Genomic DNA, 20,907 nt, shown 5'->3' on the forward strand with positions numbered 1-20,907 from the left:
TAGATTATCAAAAAAAAAAAAAGCTTAAAGGGAATAATATTTTTGACCTTAAAAATTAAAAACTGCTTTTATTCTAGCCGAAAAAAAAAAATCAAAATATTATCAGATACTGTAAAAAATGTCCTTGTTGTGTTAAACATAATTTGGAAAATATAAAAAAAAAAAAGGAAATTCAAAGGGGGGCTAATAATTCTGACTTTATCTGTATCTTTAGAAAACAACAACATAAGAATCTGTTAAAGTTTTTAATTAAAACTGTAGCCAGTTGTAATTTATTAGGCAAACAACAAACTGGCCAGCACAATCAACGTTCTGCATTTCAATTACACTCCCTCAGTCAGAATTTGGCTATTTAAATAATAAAAAAAATTTAAATAAAATAATCATAAAAGAGGTTCATGACTTTTATTTGATTGAAAATTCATGGTATATTCATTCATTTTCTTGTCGGCTTAGTCCCTTTATTAATTCGGGGTCACAACTTATCCAGCACATTTTTACACAACGGATGCCCTTCCAGACGCAACCCATCTCTGGGAAACATCCACACACACACAAACACTACGGACAATTTAGCTTACCCAATTCACCTGTGCCGCATGTCTTTGGACTGTGGGGGAAATCGGAGCACCCGGAGGAAACCCACACGAACGCAGGGAGAACATCTCCACACAGAAACGCCAACTGAGCTGAGACTCGAACCAGCGACCCAGTGACCTTTTTGCTGTGAGGCGACAGCACTTCCTACTGTGCCACTGCATCGCCTCATGGATAACAACAAAAGCCAAATTAGTATTCAAATAATTGTAATTTGGGCCACTTTTGGTGCTTCACACGTTAATTTTTTTTAGGTCTAATAAGGTCCAAGATTTAGAATAAAAGTTACTTGCAAAATGTTTTTTCTATTTACAAACAGTAACTAAAGATGACTTCACTAACATCTAATTGTGTTTTGGATGTTGGACTCATGGAAAATACAAGTTTGCATAGGCCAAAACTGAGCTCACATTTTATTTTGATGGTCCGATTGTTGAATTTAAGTTACATTGAATCTACATGCCAACTAATTCTCAATAGATTATAAGTAGACTGTAAGGTTGGGGTTAGGGTTAGTGTAAGTTGACATGCTCTTGCAAAGTTTCTTTTAGTCAGTTAAATATCTGTTGAAGGTGCAGAATCAACAGATATGAAGCAAACAATCTACTAATACTCAAATGGACCATCAAAATAAAGTGTTACCAAAACTAATTAACTGCAGTCACACCGATGTGACGGAGGATTTGACTCTTAAAGCCTTTTTCAATGGGTTATTTTCACAATTTATCACAATTTATTAGCAATAAAAATATGACAACTTAGCTCATGTATGGGACAAATTCTGGACTTTTGTCATTGAAGGTTGGCTCTTTCTAACCATCCAACCCCCCAATGCACATAATGTTTTGAGTAGAATAAAAATAATGGAGGGCTACACTGTGGTGCAGTGGGTAGCGCTGTTGCCTCACAACAAGAATGTTGCTGGTTCAAGCCCCGGCTGGGTCAATAGTCATTTCTGTCTGGAGTTTGCATGGGTCTTCTCCAGGTGCTCCGGTTTCCCCCACAGTCTAAAGACATGCGGGACAGGTGAATTGAATAGGCTTAATTGGCCATAGTGTACTGTATGTGTGTGAATGACTGTTTCCCAGTACTGGGTTGCAGCTGGAAGGGCATCCGCTGTGTAAAACATATGCTGGATAAGTTGGCAATTCAATCCACTGTGGCAACCCCTGATTAATAAAAGGACTAAGCTGAAGGAAAATGAATGAATGAATGAATGAATAAAAATAATGAAATCTGATTCAAGTAGATCATCCAAATGGGTGTTTAGTCCATGTCTGTTGGCTTTGCAACTGTTTATAGTAAGTATATGCCCAACGTTAAGTAGATGATGTTTTATTTGTAAGATATGCCCCCCCCCTCTCCCCCAATACTTAGCTGCGGCTGGAAGAGCATCCACTGCATAAAACATATGCTGGAAAAGTTGTCGGTTCATTCCGCTATGGCAACCTCTGCTAAATCAGTGACTTAGCTGAAGGACAATGAATGATTGAACGTAAAGCTAACCAATCGATCTAACACACATCCAATCACCAACAATACATCTCAATAAAACTTTTAGCCGAATTATATTCATAACTAATATTATAACAATCTGTTGTCTAACGCGTGTTTGTAGACAGCTACAGTAGGGTCTGCTTGTTTAAATATATAAGAAATATACATACAGAAATGTACATATTTTTCTGCTTGGCCATTAAACATCTTTATCGTTTAGTCCTATATAAGTCTGAATTTTCATTTTTCATTGTTTAAAAAAATTCTTAAGAAGTCCTAAATTTGACTTGGTAAAACCTGCAGAAACCCTGATGATGCAAAACTAGTGAGTTAGCGGTTCAGGGAGGCATCTGTAAATTTATATTAGGCAATTGAATGTATTATACTTCAGTTATTAAAAAACAACAGTCAGTCACAGAGCTGAACATATTCGTAATCAGCTGTTGGCGTCGATGCTAACACTGTAGTCAACACTGTATTTATAGGTCACTAAGGGTCTTGCTTTATTTTTTTTTCCATTTTTCATCAGTGTACATATGTGTTTGTCTTTTGTTTTTAGCATTGCACTGTTTTTACAGGTGTTACCTATGAGGAAAGGATCTCAGTGTTTGGGTCTTATTGTTTTTAACAGCAATTATGGAAACATCTAATACATATCCCTTTACGACAACAAATCTATAGTAATTTATGGTAAATACTGTAGTGTTTTTGAACAATACTATAGTAAAGTACATCAATTAATCTGTTTGGTAGTTTTGTAGTTGCTCTGTTAATACAACAAATATACTGTAGTATTATAAACACTTTTCTACAAATATAAAGCAATATAAAGCAAATCCCCCTCAGCCATTTTATTAGGTACACCTGTCCAACTGCTTGTTAATGCAAATTTCTTATCAGCCAATCACTTGGCAGCAACTCAATGCATTTAGGCATGGTCAAGATGATTTGCTGCAGTTCAAACTGAGCATCAGAATGGGGAAGAAAGGTGATTTAAGTGAATTTGAACATGGCATGGTTGTTGGAGCCAGACAGGCTGGTCTAAGTATTTCAGAAACTGCTGATCTACTGGGATTTTCACGCACAACCATCTCCATAGTTTACATAGAATGGTCCAAAAAAGAGAAAAATATCCAGTTAGTGGCAGTTCTGTGGGCTAAAATGCCTTGTTGATGCCAGAGGTCAGATAAAAATGGCCAGACTGGTTCAAGCTGATAGAATGGCGACAGTAACTCAAATCACCACTCGTTAAAACCAAGGTATGCAGAAGAGCATCTCTAAATATACATTCAACCTTGAGGCGGATGGGCTACATCAGCAGAAGACCACACCAGGTGCTCCTGTCAGCTAACAACAGGAAACTGAGGCTACAATTCACACAGACTCACCAAAACTAGACAATAGAAATTTGGATTTTTAATTTTTCCATTTCTGCTGCGACATTCGTATGGTAGGGTCAGAATTTGGTGTCAACAACATGAAAGCATGAATCCATTCTACCTTGTATCAACGATTTAGGCTGCTGGTGATGGTGTAATGTTGTGGGGGATATTTTCTTGCCACACTTTGGGCCCATTAGTACCAATTGAGCATTGTGTCAATGCCACATTACACACAACAGTATTGTTGCTGACCATGTCCCTCCCTTTATGACCATAGTGGACCCATCTTCTGATGGCCACTTCTAACAGAATAATGTGCCATGTCATAAAACATGAATCATCTCAGTCTGGTTTCTTGAACATGACAATGAGTTTACTGTACTCAAATGGCCTCCACACTCACCAGATCTCAATCCAATAGAGCACTTTTGGGATGTGGTGGAATGGGAGATTATTAGCATCATCATGGATGTGCAGCTGACAAATCTGCAGCATCTGCATGATGCTATCATTGTCAGTATGGACCAAAATCTCTGAGGAATATTTCCAGTACCTTGTTTAATATATGCCACAAAGGATTAAGGCAGTTCCGAAGGCAAAAGGGTCCAAACCAGTACTAGTAAGGTGTACCTAACAAAGTGGCTGGTAAGTGTATGTATACAGTACATTATGCTACAATGCACCACAGTTTACTGTAGTAAACACTAAGGTATACTACAGTATTTATTGCAGTTTATCAGTTCACTATAGTTGTAAGACTACAGTATGATGTTGCATTAATTAACAAAGAGTTGTAAACACTGTAATATATACAGTTCATAATGTTTGAGCATCGATATTGCAATGTGTGTATCTGCAATAGTCCTAATGCAGGATTGAATTATTTATTAAAAATTTATTAAAAAAAAGATTAAGATATTGTTAAATAATATTATTATTTTTGTTATTATATCATGATTGTTCAACTTCTGTACTTAAATACTGTTGGATTCCCCAGAAAACCATAAAGCACTGTTCATTTTTTTTTTTTTTGCTTATAATTTATTAATTTATCATAATTTATTCAGATGTACTGCACAGAAAAATACTTGATTATCCCAGTCAATCTAAATTAAGATTTTTTTTTCCAAATACAGCTATTCAGATCTTCTGCTAAAACTCTATTCATATCACAATATATATAATGGCAAAACAAAACAACGCAATGTTAGAGTTTTCCAATATCGAGCAGCCCTACTCTTTACTATTGTATTTACTATAGTATTTTATTCATGTGGGTGAGCATTAAAACATGGTAAAAGACAAAAACACTTTCTTTATAGTCATCGCAAAGAATCTTACACTGATGAAGGCTTATCTAATGCTAAGAGTTCCACCATCTTGATCGCTATCTTTTCCTCTTCGACCTGGGGAGCATCATGGCACATGCATTTGAAGTGCATTCCAGGTCTTTGGTGTCTCCGGGCACCATTTTGATTATGGAAGATGGATAGAGGATCGTTAAACAGCTATTATGGCCGTGTACAGTCTTAGGACAGCCCGGTAATGAGGTGCAGCGCATGGGATTGATGGGTGTTTGGCTCCATAGTGTTGCAAGAGACCAGGGCTGCCCTAGATTTGGCCACTGGGACAACGCGAAACAGACAAACAATGAATCGGCGTCAAGAACAGATCATCAGTTAGCCTGTATTTTTGCTAGCGCTCATGCAGAACACAGGTCAGGGTATAAACAATATGACCCACCCTCACCTCCACACATATCTCAGCAATCATTTTGGTGTTTGATATGGGATGTCTTGTTTCGGTTGTGAAAAGATTGATTGCTCTGCGCAGTAGTCTTGTTACCTCAGTCTCACTCCTCATCTGTCATTCTCAACATCGCATCTTTCCGAATCAATTTTGGTACTTTTATTTTCAACTGCTGCCTGACACACAGTCGACACTCTTGTGATGACACTGTGAGATATTGATCAATCAGACATATCTAGAGTTCTCCCCCTATTCAGCTTCCTGTAAAAGATGAGGCTGGAGATCTGCTTGTGCATTGAACACCTGCTGGCATGCAAACGGATGGCCACAGCAACACTTGTGGTGGATGTTCTCTTCTCAAACCTCATAGATAGTTATGTGGGGTGATGATAATGATGATGATGATGATGAAGGGCAGTGCGGTGGCGCAGTGGTTAGCACTGTCACCTTAAAGCAAGACGATCGCTTGTTCGAGCCTTGGCTGGGTCAGTTGGAATTTGTGTGGAGTTTGCATGTTCTCTTCTTGTTCGCGTGGGTTTCCTCCTGGTGCTCTGGTTTCCCCCACAGTCCAAAGACATGTGCTATTGGTGAATTGAGTGAGCTAAATTGTCCATAGTGTGTGTGTGTGAATCAAAATGTATGGGTGTTTCCCAGTGATGGGTTGCAGCTGGAAGGGCATAAACTGTGTAAAACACATGCTGGATAAGTTGGTAGTTCACTTCGCTGTGGAGACCCTAGAAAATAAAGTGACTAAGCTGAAAAAAAAATGAATGAATGGTGATGATGATGATAATGATGATGATGATATTGTCAGCCTATACTGATGGGCTACAAAGATAACAGGTTCCAGACAATTCCTTCATGTTGTCCCAACACAGATCGATTAAGATAACAATTGTTTTTTAGAAATTTAAGTGGATTAAACATTTATTAAATATTATAAAACTATTAAGTTGTCCCAAAAACCCTTTAAGAATTGTTTTGTTTCAACTAATTTTAAACAAGTAGTTTAAACAAACAGCAAAAATCATTTTAGTGTACTCAGAATACTGCAGTTGATTAGTTTCTATCAGGAATTGTACTTTTACATTTACTGCACTACTTTAACCAGCACTCACTACTTTTGATTTTTTTGTTCTCCTCAATTGGGATTGGCTATAAAATAAAGATGTTTGCTGATTGTTATTATCATTTGTTGAAACAACACAGATTATTGTGGGGTAACTTAATTGTTTCATGTTCAACCCAATTCAATTTGTAAAAACTAATAAGTTAACTTAATTTAAAGTTTAACTTAATATGAGTGTTAACTGTCAACTGCTGGACACTCATATCTTATTAGTCCTAGGAGTTCAAGGTGCATAATCATTAACATATCGTCACAGCTAGATTTTTGCAGCTTTTTTTTTTATTTAGAGATTTTGATATTTATCAGCTTGCTCTCTGTCTGCTTATTATAGGTGAATTGTTGTAATGCATTCTTACATTGAGTTAATCTCACATTTTAATGTTATAGTTCACAAATGGAAAATAAATTAATTTACACTTATAAACATCCTTTAAAGAAACGGCACATTTTTAATTTGCAGGGTATAAATTATTTTCACAGCATACTAATCACTACTTTTTAATCATACTAAATACACTAATATTGTTTAGAACAGATACTTTTAATCTACTTGCACTACAATGAAAGGTACTTTTTACTTGAGTATGATTTTTCAATAATCTTTCCACCACTGAGGCTACATTCACACTGAAAGAATAAGTGCTCAATAGGGATATGTTGCTCGGAATAATTATTTATTCATTTATTTATTTATATACAGTTGTTGAAGTCAGAATTATTAGCCCCCCTTTAATTTTTTTATAAACCATTGTAAGGACAAAATTATTAGCCCCTTTAAGATAATTTGTTTCCGATAGTCTACAGAACAAACCATCATAATAGAATAACTTGTCTAATTACCCTAACTTGCCTAGTTAACCTAATTAACCTTGTTAAGCCTTTAAATGTCACTTTAAGCTGTATAGAAGTGTCTTCAAAAATATCTAGTCAAATATTATTTACTGTCATCATGGCAAAGATAAAATAAATCAGTTATTTGAAATGAGTTATTTAGAAATGTATTGAAAATCTTCTCTTCGTTAAACAGAAATTGGGGAAAAAATAAACAGGGGAGCTAATCATTCAGGGGGTTTTATAATTCTGACTTCAACTATATGTATTTTTGGTTTGGCTGTTTAGATGATTTGAACTGAACTATGCAAAAGACGGATATGCATGCAGCATGCTGTCATATACTGTAAATATATATTTAATAATCAAATTAATCAATGGTTAAGTGTCATATTGAAGTAGCCCTTCAATCGGAAAGCAAGCGCATGGCACAATACCTTCAATTTTAGCTGAAGGAGATGCAGTTTTAATTGAGGGGGTCCAAACAAAACTTCAGACATTTACTATCAGATTTATAGGCCAAATGGAAGTGCCCCAAATCAGAATCAAAACTTGATTCCAAGAACAAAGATTCCATATGGTTTGGGGATGTTTACACTAATTGTGAAAAAAAAGAGTAAAATAATGTCTGAATGTAGCCGTAGTGTGTGCTCACACTTTTGATTTTTGAGGTTTGCTGCCATTATTATCTCATAAGATGCTACCATAAAATAGCATGCTTGCTACATTGTATGTTATACATTGAAAAACAGGAATTGCTGCTGTTATTTGAAATTATTTTAAAGCTTCATAAATGCCCTTTTTTGATGTAAAATGGCAGTGTAAATGCTAAGCAAAGCAGGAACAAATGTAGTGTTTCTTTTGGCCCGGACCAAACAAACTGCAAGAGCAAACACATGCTTAATTATATAGAAGAATAAAATAAATTTATATAAAATACATGCATTTCATTATTTTAATTATATTTTTTATTTAGATTGTTGGTAGAGCTGATCTGTTTGTGAATAGGTATTATAGGTATTTGAAATGCTCTTCGCAGTGTTTCAGTAATATTAAGGCACTATGTAAAAGTTAGCATCATCTGTTAAATTTAACTTTAAAGTTAATTACTCACCTTTGCTTCATGCTAACTGTTTGCTATTGAAATAATTTGCTTAAATTTCATTAATAAAATGACAAAGAAACAGAAAGATATAATTTTTATTAAACACAAAATGTAAAATAAATTAAATGAATAAAATATAATGAATATGATATAATATAAATTAATGTGATATAATTCTCATAGACAGACTTGTTGAACTAAATAAAAAAAATTAGATTTTCATTTAATATGTCAGGATCAACATAATTAGCATTTTACATTTGCCTTAACGGAAGCAGTCCGAATTGCACAAACCCATGCACACAAGTAAGTCAGCAGGGATAAGCAGCACACTGTACCCTACACCCACTCACAGCCTCTGCTGATGACTGCCGTCATAGCAACAGATAGACATAACTACCCACCCTTACACAGAGTCCTGTATAGAGCAGAGCCTCACGCACATACACGTATCTCCAGTCCCATGTGGAGCCAGACACAGACATACTGCACAGGGGAGAAGAGGATAACAGAAAGCCGACACTCCACACATACAATACATTTCAGACATTAATGTTTACACACATTCTTATAGTACATTTCAACGGATCCACTGATGAAATGTGGCCCACAAGGACTGCTTAATACACTGTTAAAAGTAACGAAGCCTAAAAAAAAGGGAGTTTTATTCAAGTTTTTTATTATCATACAATAAAAAAAAGAAATATATATATATATATATATATATATATATATATATATATATATATATATATATATATATATATATATATATATATATATATAAAATTAAAGAACCATTTTTATTCACAGTTTAAGGAACAATTTTATCAAAACAATCCTAACTTATTTCTTTTTCAGAGTCGATTTTAAAGGTTCTTCATAAAACCATTGATGCCAATAAAGGATCCTTCATTTTAAGTGTCTATAAACGCTTCAAATAGTCCCGTATGCTACTGGAACATGGTGCTGGTACTGGAACAGCGGTTGAGATTTCGACAGACAGAGTGACAAACATTTCAGGGAAGAGACTTAAGTGGGCTAACCACAGATGACTGACCACTTTTCTAGAAGCAGATGCTCGCTTCTCTCTTGGGCCACAGCTGAAAAGGGGAAAAAAAGGCAGGGAGGGAGTCAGCAGGGTTTTGAAACCCACTTTCACTTCCCAAAGCAAAAGGCTATTTCAATACAGCTCGTTCTAGTGCTTTGTTTCTCTCTGCCTGTACTGATAACTTTTGCTGAGTGCGAGCGTTCAGGATGAGGGCGTGTAGAGGAGACAAACCTACCAGTTCCAATTCAGGAACTGGAGTTCACCCAAAAGCGAAAATTTGCTGTTCATTTTTCCTCAGCCTCAGGCCATTCAAAGATGTAGGTTACTTTTTTCCTCAGGAGATCGTTAAAGAAGATTTTTAGCTGAAAACATGGTGCTTGGTGGTTCATAAAATGGAACTTAATACACGTTGAGAAGCTTTAAAATCTAAGAGAGAGTTAAATAACTACAGTATAAGCCTTTTTTTGTATAGGTTTGGTGCTAAAAAAAATAATGTCGGCAAGATTGTTGCAAACAATTTATGTGTTGAATTTAAACAAACAAATGAAATGTTGTAATATTCAGTTTAATTTGTTTCTTTAAATTCAGCCCAAATAAATTGTTTACAACCACATAACTTAAAATAAATTGAGTAAATCCAATGAATATTAAAAAAAAATAAAAATTTCAGTGATACTGCGTTAAACTGTTGAACAACCATACTGAAATTTAAGGGATAGTTCATCCAAAAATGAAACAAACTCGCTTTTTACTGACCCTCAAGTATTTTCAATCCTGTATGAGATATTTTGAAGAAAGCTGAAATCCTGTAACCATTGAGTAAATGACTTCAGCACTTTTCAAAATAACTTATTTTGTGTTCAACAGAAGAAAGAAACTCTTAAACATTTTAAACAAAGACCAAGTAAATGATGAAGAAATGTTAGTTTTTGAGTGAACTATCTCTTTAACGCAGAGATGCCCAAACTAAGGCCCGCGGGCCAAAGTTGGTCCGTGGTAACCTTTGATTTGGCCCACCTTCTCATCTGAGAAGAAAGGTAGAATGATGGCGATAGTTAAGAGATTGTCGAGTACAATTTTATGTAAGCTTATATTTGTTTTATTGTTAAGCAACAAAAAAAGCTAACTGTAGTTCAATGTTTCAATTTAAGTGATTTTAATAAGTCTTAATTAGTTTAAAATGTGCATACTGTCACCTGACGGACAGAGAACAATGCAGAGACTTTGGTGAGTGAATCAAGGCAAAGGCAGATTCTGCTTGGCTAGTGTATTCAGCATTCAACTCCACTGTAATAAATGCGATTATGTTTTTATGACATTTTATTGCAAGGCATAATTAAAAAATATTTCAGTATTAGGTAGTATGATTTAAAGGAATGTTTTCCATTTATTTATAAATATTATGAAATGAATTAGTAAATTACCTATTGCAACTTAAATGTTAAATAGTTTGGTATATTTATCTTCGGCCCATGACTTGTAATAATATTTGGTTCTTGGCCCTTCATACGAAAAAGTTTGGCCATCCCTGCTTTAACGAGTTCTTTTTAGTGTATATAGCACCCCAAAAAAAAAAAACCTTTGAAGACAAAATTGTGTGTGTACAGTAACAGTGTAATGTCTGTCTAGTGTCTACACTAATGCATGATAATGTTCTGTTTAAATGTTTAAATGCTTGTGCTCTTTAAAAGCTGAATGAATTCTAAAAGGTTGTCAGAATCATTCATCAACTGGAAACAAAATGCTCGGAAAGAGATTTCAACAATATATTTCATCCTTGTCTTCTGTATAAATGTGGAGGTGTTATATAACGCATACATGTGCTGCTACTCCTTTCTATTTAGAATGAATTTGAAAGCATTGTCTTTAATATTGTAACTATTATAGACTATTTTGAGGGATGTGAACGGAAACAATGGCCCCAACATATTTCCTGTTTTACATTTTTATTTCTATAGTTTCCAAGAATCCAAACAGCTCCACATATTAATAAATAATATTATGATAGCTGTTTTAACATTCAGTTATGATTGAATTGCCTCTTGTTAGTTAAGACATAGATTGATAACAAGCTGGAAATGTTCATTGGCCAATGAAATGACCACATTGAAATGGTCTATAGTTCCCAGTCCTGATGTGTTTTTTTTTTTTTTACACTTTTGCATTTATTAATTAGAAAAAATCCCCAGCAGAAGCTGATTTTATGAAGTCTTGTATCCTTTGACAATACAATTATCATTCTGGTTTTGACATTTTGAAACAGGAAGTTTGAATAAGACATATTGAAGGCTTGTCTCTTTCTTGACAATAGGGTCTAATACTAATTGCCTGCTGGCGGGGGAGGGGCATGCTTAGAGTGCATCTGATTGGACACAAATCATTATAGTGCTGGATAAGTCATCAAAAAGTTTTGTTTGTTTTCCTGGAAAAAGTATTTTGAAAACTTTATTTTCAAGAGTGCACTTGAAAGTTTATGCCTTCGATATAAACAGATATGGAACAAAAAATAAATAAAAATTAAATGAGGTCAAGCTGTCCGGAAACTGAGCAGTTTTCCTGAAACATCAATAAATATGCGGAATTAAAACTTTTGAAAAAGGGTTTGAAAGCTCTTTTTAACTATTCCACACAACTGTTTGTAGATTCAGCACACTGCATGTGTATCTGTATGTTGTGTCTGAGCTGGACACACAGCACTCAGAGTTACACAAACGCACTCAGCTCAGCACAGAATGTCCAGGCTCACTGTTCACTCAAGGTCTCCTCCATCGCCCACAATACTTCATGGGCTGCAGTAGTATTTCTCTCTGATATCTTGGATGAGTTCTCCAGCAATGGAACTCACAAAGAAAGATTATTAATCATTTTCATTTAATTGAATTATTTAACCTTTATGCTGGTGAATGCTTAAATATTATCAATTAATTAAACCTGATAACAATTCAAATACTAGAGACTTGTGTTGTGTGTACATGTGTGTATTCATGACAAATCAGAAAAGAGATGCCACCTTAGTAAATCTGGTGTTCTAAGTGCACATGGAGTTTTTGTGTAGATTTTTTTTTTTTTTACTGTTAAGTCTGTCTAATCTCTTAGGAAATAGCCATGCTTGATGCAGAAGCAAAAGTTAATATTAGTAGAACTTTAATTTAATAAAACTCTACAGTCTATATACTAAAAATACATAATATATGATACATACAATAATCTCTTAATAGTCTTACAGTATGTTAATCGTTTCATTTACTTCTATTGTATTTCTCCTTAAGCATTGTAGGAGTAACTTCTAATAATATCCCTCCAGCTTTATGGAAATGAATAAATTAATCAACTCATCAAGGCACAGTTTTTCTTCTTTAATTAACTTAATTTTGGGATTTTTCGTGATTTTTTTAACACAGTTTTTCCATGCATGTACAAAGTGCAGTTTACATTTTTTTAAAGCTGAGAAAACATAATCAAAATGTAACCAATTTCACACACAGACACAAACACACATGTGCAGGTATGCGTGAAATAATCTTGCATGTACTGTATGTATAACTTGTATAAAGATTAGAAGAATGTGCATTTCCTGGTAAGCAGCTGTTTGATCTACAGGTATTTAATTAAATAAATAAAAACAACAAGTGCAATATCTCTATATCTGCCATAATTTTTATACGCTGGAATCTAGTTAAAATAATCAAAAATATATGCAAAAAATATGATGATGTCTATGATCTATATAAAATCTTATTCAGCAAACAATGATTTATTTCTGAAAGTATCTTGTCAGGCATGTTTAAAACAAGAACCATTTTATGAAATGTTTAAAAACTATTTAAGGTTTACGGTCAGGTAAAGGCTGTTCTGAACTGGTTTTGTCCTGCCTTCAACTTCTGTGTAAATACAGGATACTTAAAAAAAGGCCAAGAAATAAAATGCACCTGCCCTGCTCCAGCTCAGCCCAAGTGAATCAAGACAACGCCCCACATTCATTTGATGTATATTTTCATTTAAGAATAATATAAAATATTTTATCAAATATAATTGATATAAAGTGAATTCGGCTTTGTGTACTTTGTATGACATACAAGGAAATACTATATAAATAAATAACACAACGCAGTTACCTCCTGCCCAAAATTGGTTTCTATGTACTCGCGCTTTGTGTTGTTTTGGGCATATGGGTGCGTGCACTTCCTGGATCTGGACTGTCCCACCGCGAATGTGGGACATCGCTGTTAACGCATCCGTCCAACCGCCTCGTGGATCAGCTCAGCGCTGCGCCTCATCTCTCCCATTACCGCAGACTCCGGTGCTCCTCGTGGACGGGCGCGCGAATCTGCGAGCTCATTCAAACAGGTGGTGAGCGGTTTCAGGTGGAGCAGCAGCTCATTCACTGAGCGACCGGCGCAAGAGCTTCAACACGCCGATAGGACCACTTGCTTTCCGTTACAAGGACTCAATTGTGGCTGCTGCGCGTATTAACGCAATCTAACCGCCGTGCTTAGGTTATTTAGTCGAAGGACAGTTTGCTTTAATTAGCCCTCAGCTTACAGGTGGGCGAAAGCCGTACGTAGGACGGCCCCTCTTTCAGTTCCTCAACAGGAGACGCGGGACTGTCATTTGTTTGTCATCCTGTGGGACAGAAGAAACGGCTCCGTTAACAGGTGCGAGATCAAACAAAAAATACTACAAGGGAGTCAAGTCGTGTATTTGTGCAGTGAATAGGTTTAATTTGCATTCGCGGTAAATCAGGAGCTATCTCTTTATTAAAGCATTTTTTTCTTTCGAAGCCTCTTTCGTTCCGGAGGAGGACCGACAAAGCCATGTCAACCAAAAAACGGGTGGATTTAACGAGAAGGAGCCGAAGCCCCGCGGTGTCCGAGGCGGAGATGTTTGGTGATTTTCAGGAGTGGTGCCTTCGCACTTACGGGGACTCCGGGAAAACAAAGACCGTCACCCGGCGAAAATACAACAAAATTCTGCAGACCCTCTTACAGAGCGACGACTCGGAGGGCGTCATTATCGAGAGCAACCACATCAACGCCAAATTTAAGTTCTGGGTGAAATCTAAAGGTTTCCAGGTGGGCAGGAGCGAGAGCGAGAACGAGAACGGGGCAGCGGACAGACCGGTCCTGTACGTCCCCATCAAGGCAACGGTTAGTATGGGTGCCCTTCTCCCGTCTGCTTGTCACACGCGTAATAGTGCGCTATATTTGCCTATGCAAATCCTGCGCCACGCGCACAATGGCGCACATGTTTACGCATCGCTCGGCCGGTGAATCTCGTTTTCGGCTGTATGTGTGTAGTTGAGCTCATGTCACTTTCAGGTCTCTGATAACCACTTGTTCGTGTCGTGTGCCACTCCGCCCGGTATCCACGGGAACGGAGGCAGCTGTGCCACAAAATTGTCCCTGAGCTCTTTTTGTTACCACTATGTGCCACAGCTTACAGACAGCAATTTAATGTTATTAATATTAATAACATTTACAGCTAATAAAACTAATATGCATATTTCAACTAGATCGGGCATCGACACAGCCTGCTTGACCTGTTGTCCACAGGTTATCATTATTAAAACTAAATACTACATTTTCTTAGAATGGTGTCAGGAACCCAATGCAATTAATAAATGTTTTTCTTTTTCTTAGAGTGCTAGTTAAAGAGGTTAAACATAAATGAAATGTGCCTCATCAGTTCTTAAAGTGTATACACAGTTATGATGATGCTTCTAGTTTTTAAAAATAGTAGTTAAGTGTTACCAGCATGCAGCAAGGCATTTTGTTATCGTGTAAGATTTATGCAGATAACAGAGAAGGCAGATTTTAAGCCTCATGGGTGTTTAAGAAGTCTTTTATATAGTGACATGTTTTATTTATTCTAAATGTCAAATTGTACATATTGGAATGTTTTATTATTTTTTTGTCTTTTTTCACTTTATCAATTGAACTTGAGTAAACGTAAATGTATTCAGTGTTTATAAGAATATTTTATTACAATTCACTATGGTTATACAAATTAACATTTTCCTCTTCTTTCTTTTGTACATCCATATCTTTAATTAGTGGACAGTATGTAGGGTTAGATTGATCAATGTGTGTACAAATATGAATTTACACCAGTTTGCCTAAAAATAGTTAGAAATTGTTATTTTTAGTTATAAGTTGATGATTTTTTTCTTTGCTTGCGCTACTGGTTTATTGATTATTTTTTGCGCATAATAATGTGAATTCATTATGTTTGTGTATGTTGTTCTTATGCCAGGCTGAGACTCAGTCTTTTATAAATATCTCTGTGCATTGGTTCAATCTCATTCATACATTTTTGTAATTTTAACTAAATATCATTCATTGATTCATATTCTTGTCGGCTTAGTCCCTTAATATTGCGGGGTCGCCACAGCGGAATGAACCGCCTTAACTAAATTTAACTAAATATAAATATTTTACATTGGTTCAGTTAACTTGGGAATCCCAAGTCTCTTGTTTTATGCTCTGTTCAGTGACCTGAAGTCCTGTTTACATCTTACATTAAGATGCATTTGGTGGATCAGATCACAGTATGCTCATTGGGAAGGTGTCTGTTCTCTTTTTGATCAAATAATGTGAAATAAACATGGATACAATCACAAAAGGAGACATAGAAATCAGTAACAGTAGCTTTTGTTTCTGCTCAGATAGCCACCAATCTATGCTAAATAGATGGTTGGCGTTAAGCATGGAAAGATACAGTAACCGTTTTCAAGGTATATTGCGGATTGGAAAGGTCAAGGTTTTAAAACCCCAAGATTTCCCCCAAGATTTTCAGTGTTTTTGAAACTAATGAGGACAGAAGTCAATGATTGATTTAGAAGAATTATTGAATATTATTTGTATAATTGAATTATTTTTATTTTATTATAATATTAATTATTTAGCTTGACATCTTTACTGTTCCAAATGATTTTAAATCTTTCTCAAAATAAAATATATAGTGTTCAAAAAGGTAAAAAAGTAAATTTTTTTAACCAGACATTAAAAAAGAATTTTGTTTTAGAGCAGTAACCACAAAATCCTGAAACCTTGATATTTTCATTTAAGGTTATCAATCAGAATCTTACCCAGTTAAAGAACATTGTTCTTTTTACATTAAAACAAAAAAAGAATTTTCTAGTTTAAATCTCATTTGGCTAGAGCACTAGAGCAGCATGTCCCGTTATGTTTAAGAATTAGGTCAGTAGACAGAGAGTATGATGTTTTTTATGGCTGTTCGAACACGTGTTTTCAGCTAACTCTAGAAGTGGTTGAAAATGTACAAGCTTAAATTTTTTACTTCTGTATTTAGCATTGTCATCTATGTCATCTATGTTATTAGGTATGCTTTACAGAAACATTTTAATACCAGGTGTAGATTCTGGCGGTATGATAACCTTGGATAAAAATATCATGGTTTCACGGTATCACATTATTGTGAATACTTACCTCAAACATCTTCTTTTTAAATGTCTGAGGAAAACAGTTAAAAAGATTTAATTGTTTTATTTTAATACAATAGATTTTAATTTTTAAGAATTTAAAATATTTTGGAGCAGTAAACATGTAAGGCTAAATAATTAAAATAAATCTTTGACTTCTGCTATCTTCATTAGTTTAAAAACACAGAGTTCAAAAGTGTGGAGTTTGCATGTTCTTCCCGTGTTCATGTGGGTTTCCTCTGGGTGCTCCGGTTTCCCCCACAGTCTAAAGACATGCGCTAGGTGAATTGAATAAACTAAATTGTCCATAGTGTAGTGTGTGAATGATAGTGTATAGGGGTTTACTAATGTTGGGTTGCTGCTGGAAGGGCATCTGTTGCGTAAAACGTATGCTGGATAAGTTGGCGGTTCATTCCGCTGTGGCAAACCCTGATGAATAAAGGGACTAAGCCGAAAATGATGATGATGAACATAAAGTAAGCCACTCCATTGTTCTGGTCTATAGCATGCTTGGATGTCTTGTTTTGACCAGTAGCTTTTGATGTAAACGATCCTTTTATAGATACTGGTGCCCTAAAAAAATAATAATAATAATTTAAAAAGCAACTTAAATATACAGTAGGAACAGTATATTAGAAAATGTTGGCGGTTTTACAACCTTGACTTTTCCAAACCGCGGTAAACCTTGAAACCGGTTATTGTCACATGCCTAGTATAAACAGGGGCTGAGTGTTACATTTAGGGGTGATCCCTTATGCTTAATTTATGATGTGCTTAAAAAAGAAGTCTTAATTTCTTTCTTTCTTTCTTTCTTTCTTTCTTTTCTTTCTTTCTTTCTTTTTTTCTTTCTTTCTTTCTTTCTTTCTTTCTTTCCCATTATGAACAGCCTTTAGTGACATGAAATGAAATTCTTTCAGCATTTGCACTTGTATGTATTGAGAGGCGTTTTGCAGACATGATGCATGTGTTTAATAAGAACGACTCTTGTGCTTGTGTTATCTTTCTCCAACGATTAATCTTCATAATGTCTTTTTTTCTGAGCTAAGGAGTTAAGGTTTGGAGCTGTTGACTTTATTATAATAATTGACTAAACCCAAACACACCTGCTGATTTGGCTCCGTGAGACAATATGGCAGTGTGTGGTGGTGTTATTGGTTAAAAGACAAGTTGGCGGTGCGTGTTTGTGTGAGTGCAATAGAGAGAGAAGCAGAGGCGAGGTGAGCAGGTCAGCTCTCAACTGAACAAATGGAATAATGAGGAACCCAGATGGAGATTCATCTTCTGACCGTTTCACTGATAAAGGAAGGGAAACTGGTATGATGGAGAAGTTAAGATGGATGCGCCCTCCACTCGCTCTGTGTACCCTCATAATGAAGAGGCTGCCCCAGATTTGTCCTATTCAAATACTATTTTCGCTCACTCTCTCTTGCTTTGGGTCTGTGTGTGTGTGTGTGTGTGTGTTCTGCTTTCTATATGAGACGTGGCTCCCATTCAATTCACTCAGGGGGGCTAATTGACAGGAATAGGAAGAACCAGGAGTGATTCTCTCACTGTTCGATTAACAGCACAGGGACTGCATTGCAATGTGCATGCAGGTAACACAAGATCCTGATTGCATATCTAGACACACCAACCACTGACAAATGGCTCTGACCTGTTGGTGAGCTCAGTTTAAAGCTAACTTAAAGCTGTTGCAGGACTTGTCTCGCAGTGTGTTCATGTTATATGCATTTTTTGGAGATTGTCAGTTTTGTGTGGTGAAAAGTATGTAATTTTAAATAATTTGAACTTGTAAAAGGTGACTTGATGACCTTTTTGGTTGAATTTTAAAGGAATAATTTAGTTCATAATGAAAATTCTGGTATTTATTCACCTTAATGTTGTTCTAAGCCCATGTTTTGTTATATATTTTTTAATGAAGCATAAAGTTAGATAATTCTCTAGAAAAGGTGTGTGTATAGTTTCCATACACCAACAATATGCATAAAGTCTTGTAGGAATTTATGCATAAATGCAGATAATATTGACTGAAACATTGGTCAGTCCATCACATAAAACTATTGAATGGCAGAAAGAGATATTTTATTAATATTAAATTGTTATAATTGGGCAGCTCAGTGGGTTAGCACTGTCACCTTTTTTGCATGTTCTCCCCGTGTTGGAGTGGGTTTCCTCTTGGTGCTCCGGTTTCCCCCACAGTCCAAAGACATGCGTTATAGGTGAATGAGAGTAATTGGGTGTTTCCCAGTGCTGGGTTGCAGCTGGAAGGGCTTCTGCTGGGTAAAACATAGTTGTCGGTTTATTCCGCTGTGGCAACTTCTGATAAATAAGGGACTAAGTCAAAGAAAAATGAATGAATGATATTGTTATAATAATTATTATAATTCATAATTATTAGCTAATAAAAAATCTGAAATTAAAAATATTTTATTTAAAACAAACTGCATAAAACTTCTAAAAATGAAAGTGAAATCTGAAAGATTAAAAAAACCTCATTTATTTAAAAAAAAATAGCTAAAAGCTCATAACAGGTCATGTAAAGATAGGCTGTTCTTGTAATTTTTAAATGTAGGCAATATCAGATTCCAGTGTGAACTGAACACAATGCTGAAGAATTACGGTAGTCAACACAACATGAAGTCACTCTGAAAACTGTAAAAGAAGTCTTCGCAGCCATGCATATTAATGAAGTTGCATCTCATTCTCAATAGAGTGTGCTGATTGGTTGAAGTCTTTCTCATGAATGAATAAAAAGATGTGCTAAAAAGCTCTATTACGTCACTTTGTACCGAAGATACAGACGGTCAGCCTCCATGCTGGAATTTACGCAAGGATCTCATCATCGTGATGTTGCTAAAAAAATTTCTTTTCAAACCGGAAGAACGAATTTGCTCTAAACAATGATAAAACAACTAATTTTTACTTTTTGTTGAAATATGTCTCCTAGTGACGCATATTTTTAAACTAATTTCGAGAGAAGCACACACTTATAATTGATAGCAGCTGGTTCATTGGCTATCGCACGATCCACCAATCAGACGATTGCTTAATCACTTTAAATAACCAGAGTATCTTACCTTAGCCATCTTCGTCTAGAAGAATCCTCCCTTCCACCCCTACTCCTTCCCTTTCCTTGTCAGGGCAGCATAGAGGCTCAATGGTTAGCACCATTGCCACACAGCATGAATGTCACTGGCTCAGGTCTTTACCTGGCCAAGTTGGCATTTCTGTGAGGAGCTTGCATGTTGTCACCAATTTGCGTGAGTTTTCCCTGGGCTCTCCGGTTTCCTCCCACAGACCAAAAACATGTTACATATGTAAATTGACAAAGATAAATCAACATCATAGACAAGTGTTTCCATAGCCATTCATAATCTACATTCACCATTATCAAGCAGGGGAGTTCTCGAGACCTACCTGAGCTCAAACCCCCCTCTCGCCCTGCAACAGGAGGGAACCCCGGGCTCAAGGATCTCATGAGCTCAGGGCTATCTCCCGGGACAGCATGCCAAACACGCTTTATCATCAGCAAAGGGCAAACTCTTGAATTTTTGTTTTTAGCTGTCTGACTGTCAACGTCTCAAAAAAATGTTTTTTGGCGTTTCGTCACCCTTTAATTTCTGTTCTGATTGAAAATCTGATTTGGGCCATGTTTCCCTGCAGTGTGAAGATACTGACTATATGTTTTACAGCTTCACAGCCTCTAGAAACAATGAACTCTTGTAGAACTCTTAAATTTCTCTAAAAGTTCTACTTTTCTGTTGTGTTTTAAAAAACTAAGCGAATGGGTTTGGATAAAACACAAGTAGAAGTAAATAATGCCGTACTGTATTCGTTTTATTAACATTACTGTGTCTAAAATGTCTTTTTCCAATGATTTGAAGTGAAATCTACTGGCAGTTCTGTATTGTTTACATATTTCTGGTATGATTGTAGCACAGTAGTAGTTTTATACGGGGATTGATCAGCGGCACGCAATGAAGATAATAATCAGTCTGTTGTTACAACCGACAAGCGGTTTTCTCTCAGACACTTGCTGTATTACTCATCAAAACACAGAGCTCAAAATAATGGGAATAACACAGACATCATCCATACATCAAAGTGGGTCCTCATCTGACCTGT

The 20,907-nt window shown here is 35.8% G+C and overlaps 1 protein-coding gene across 8 annotated transcripts in view; it reads left to right on the forward strand.

The window, feature by feature from the left end:
* Positions 1-13,625: 13,625 nt before the first annotated feature.
* Positions 13,626-20,907, forward strand: part of nol4lb (nucleolar protein 4-like b) — a 205,818-nt gene continuing 198,536 nt past the window's right edge. For 4 of the 8 annotated variants that reach the window (XM_087306218.1, XM_087306220.1, XM_087306223.1 and 1 more), the window contains exons 1-2: positions 13,626-13,996; positions 14,123-14,488. In XM_087306218.1, the coding sequence (XP_087162344.1) occupies positions 14,156-14,488 (333 nt within the window). In that variant the 5' untranslated portion in view covers positions 13,626-13,996; positions 14,123-14,155. Of the gene's footprint in view, positions 14,489-20,907 lie in introns of all 8 variants that reach the window. The other 4 variants (XM_087306217.1, XM_087306219.1, XM_087306224.1 and 1 more) reach the window with 2 other exon arrangements.

Source organism: Danio rerio, chromosome 23 (assembly GCF_052040795.2).
Source record: "Danio rerio strain M-AB ecotype USA chromosome 23, GRCz13ab, whole genome shotgun sequence".
Taxonomy (NCBI): Eukaryota; Metazoa; Chordata; class Actinopteri; order Cypriniformes; family Danionidae; genus Danio; species Danio rerio.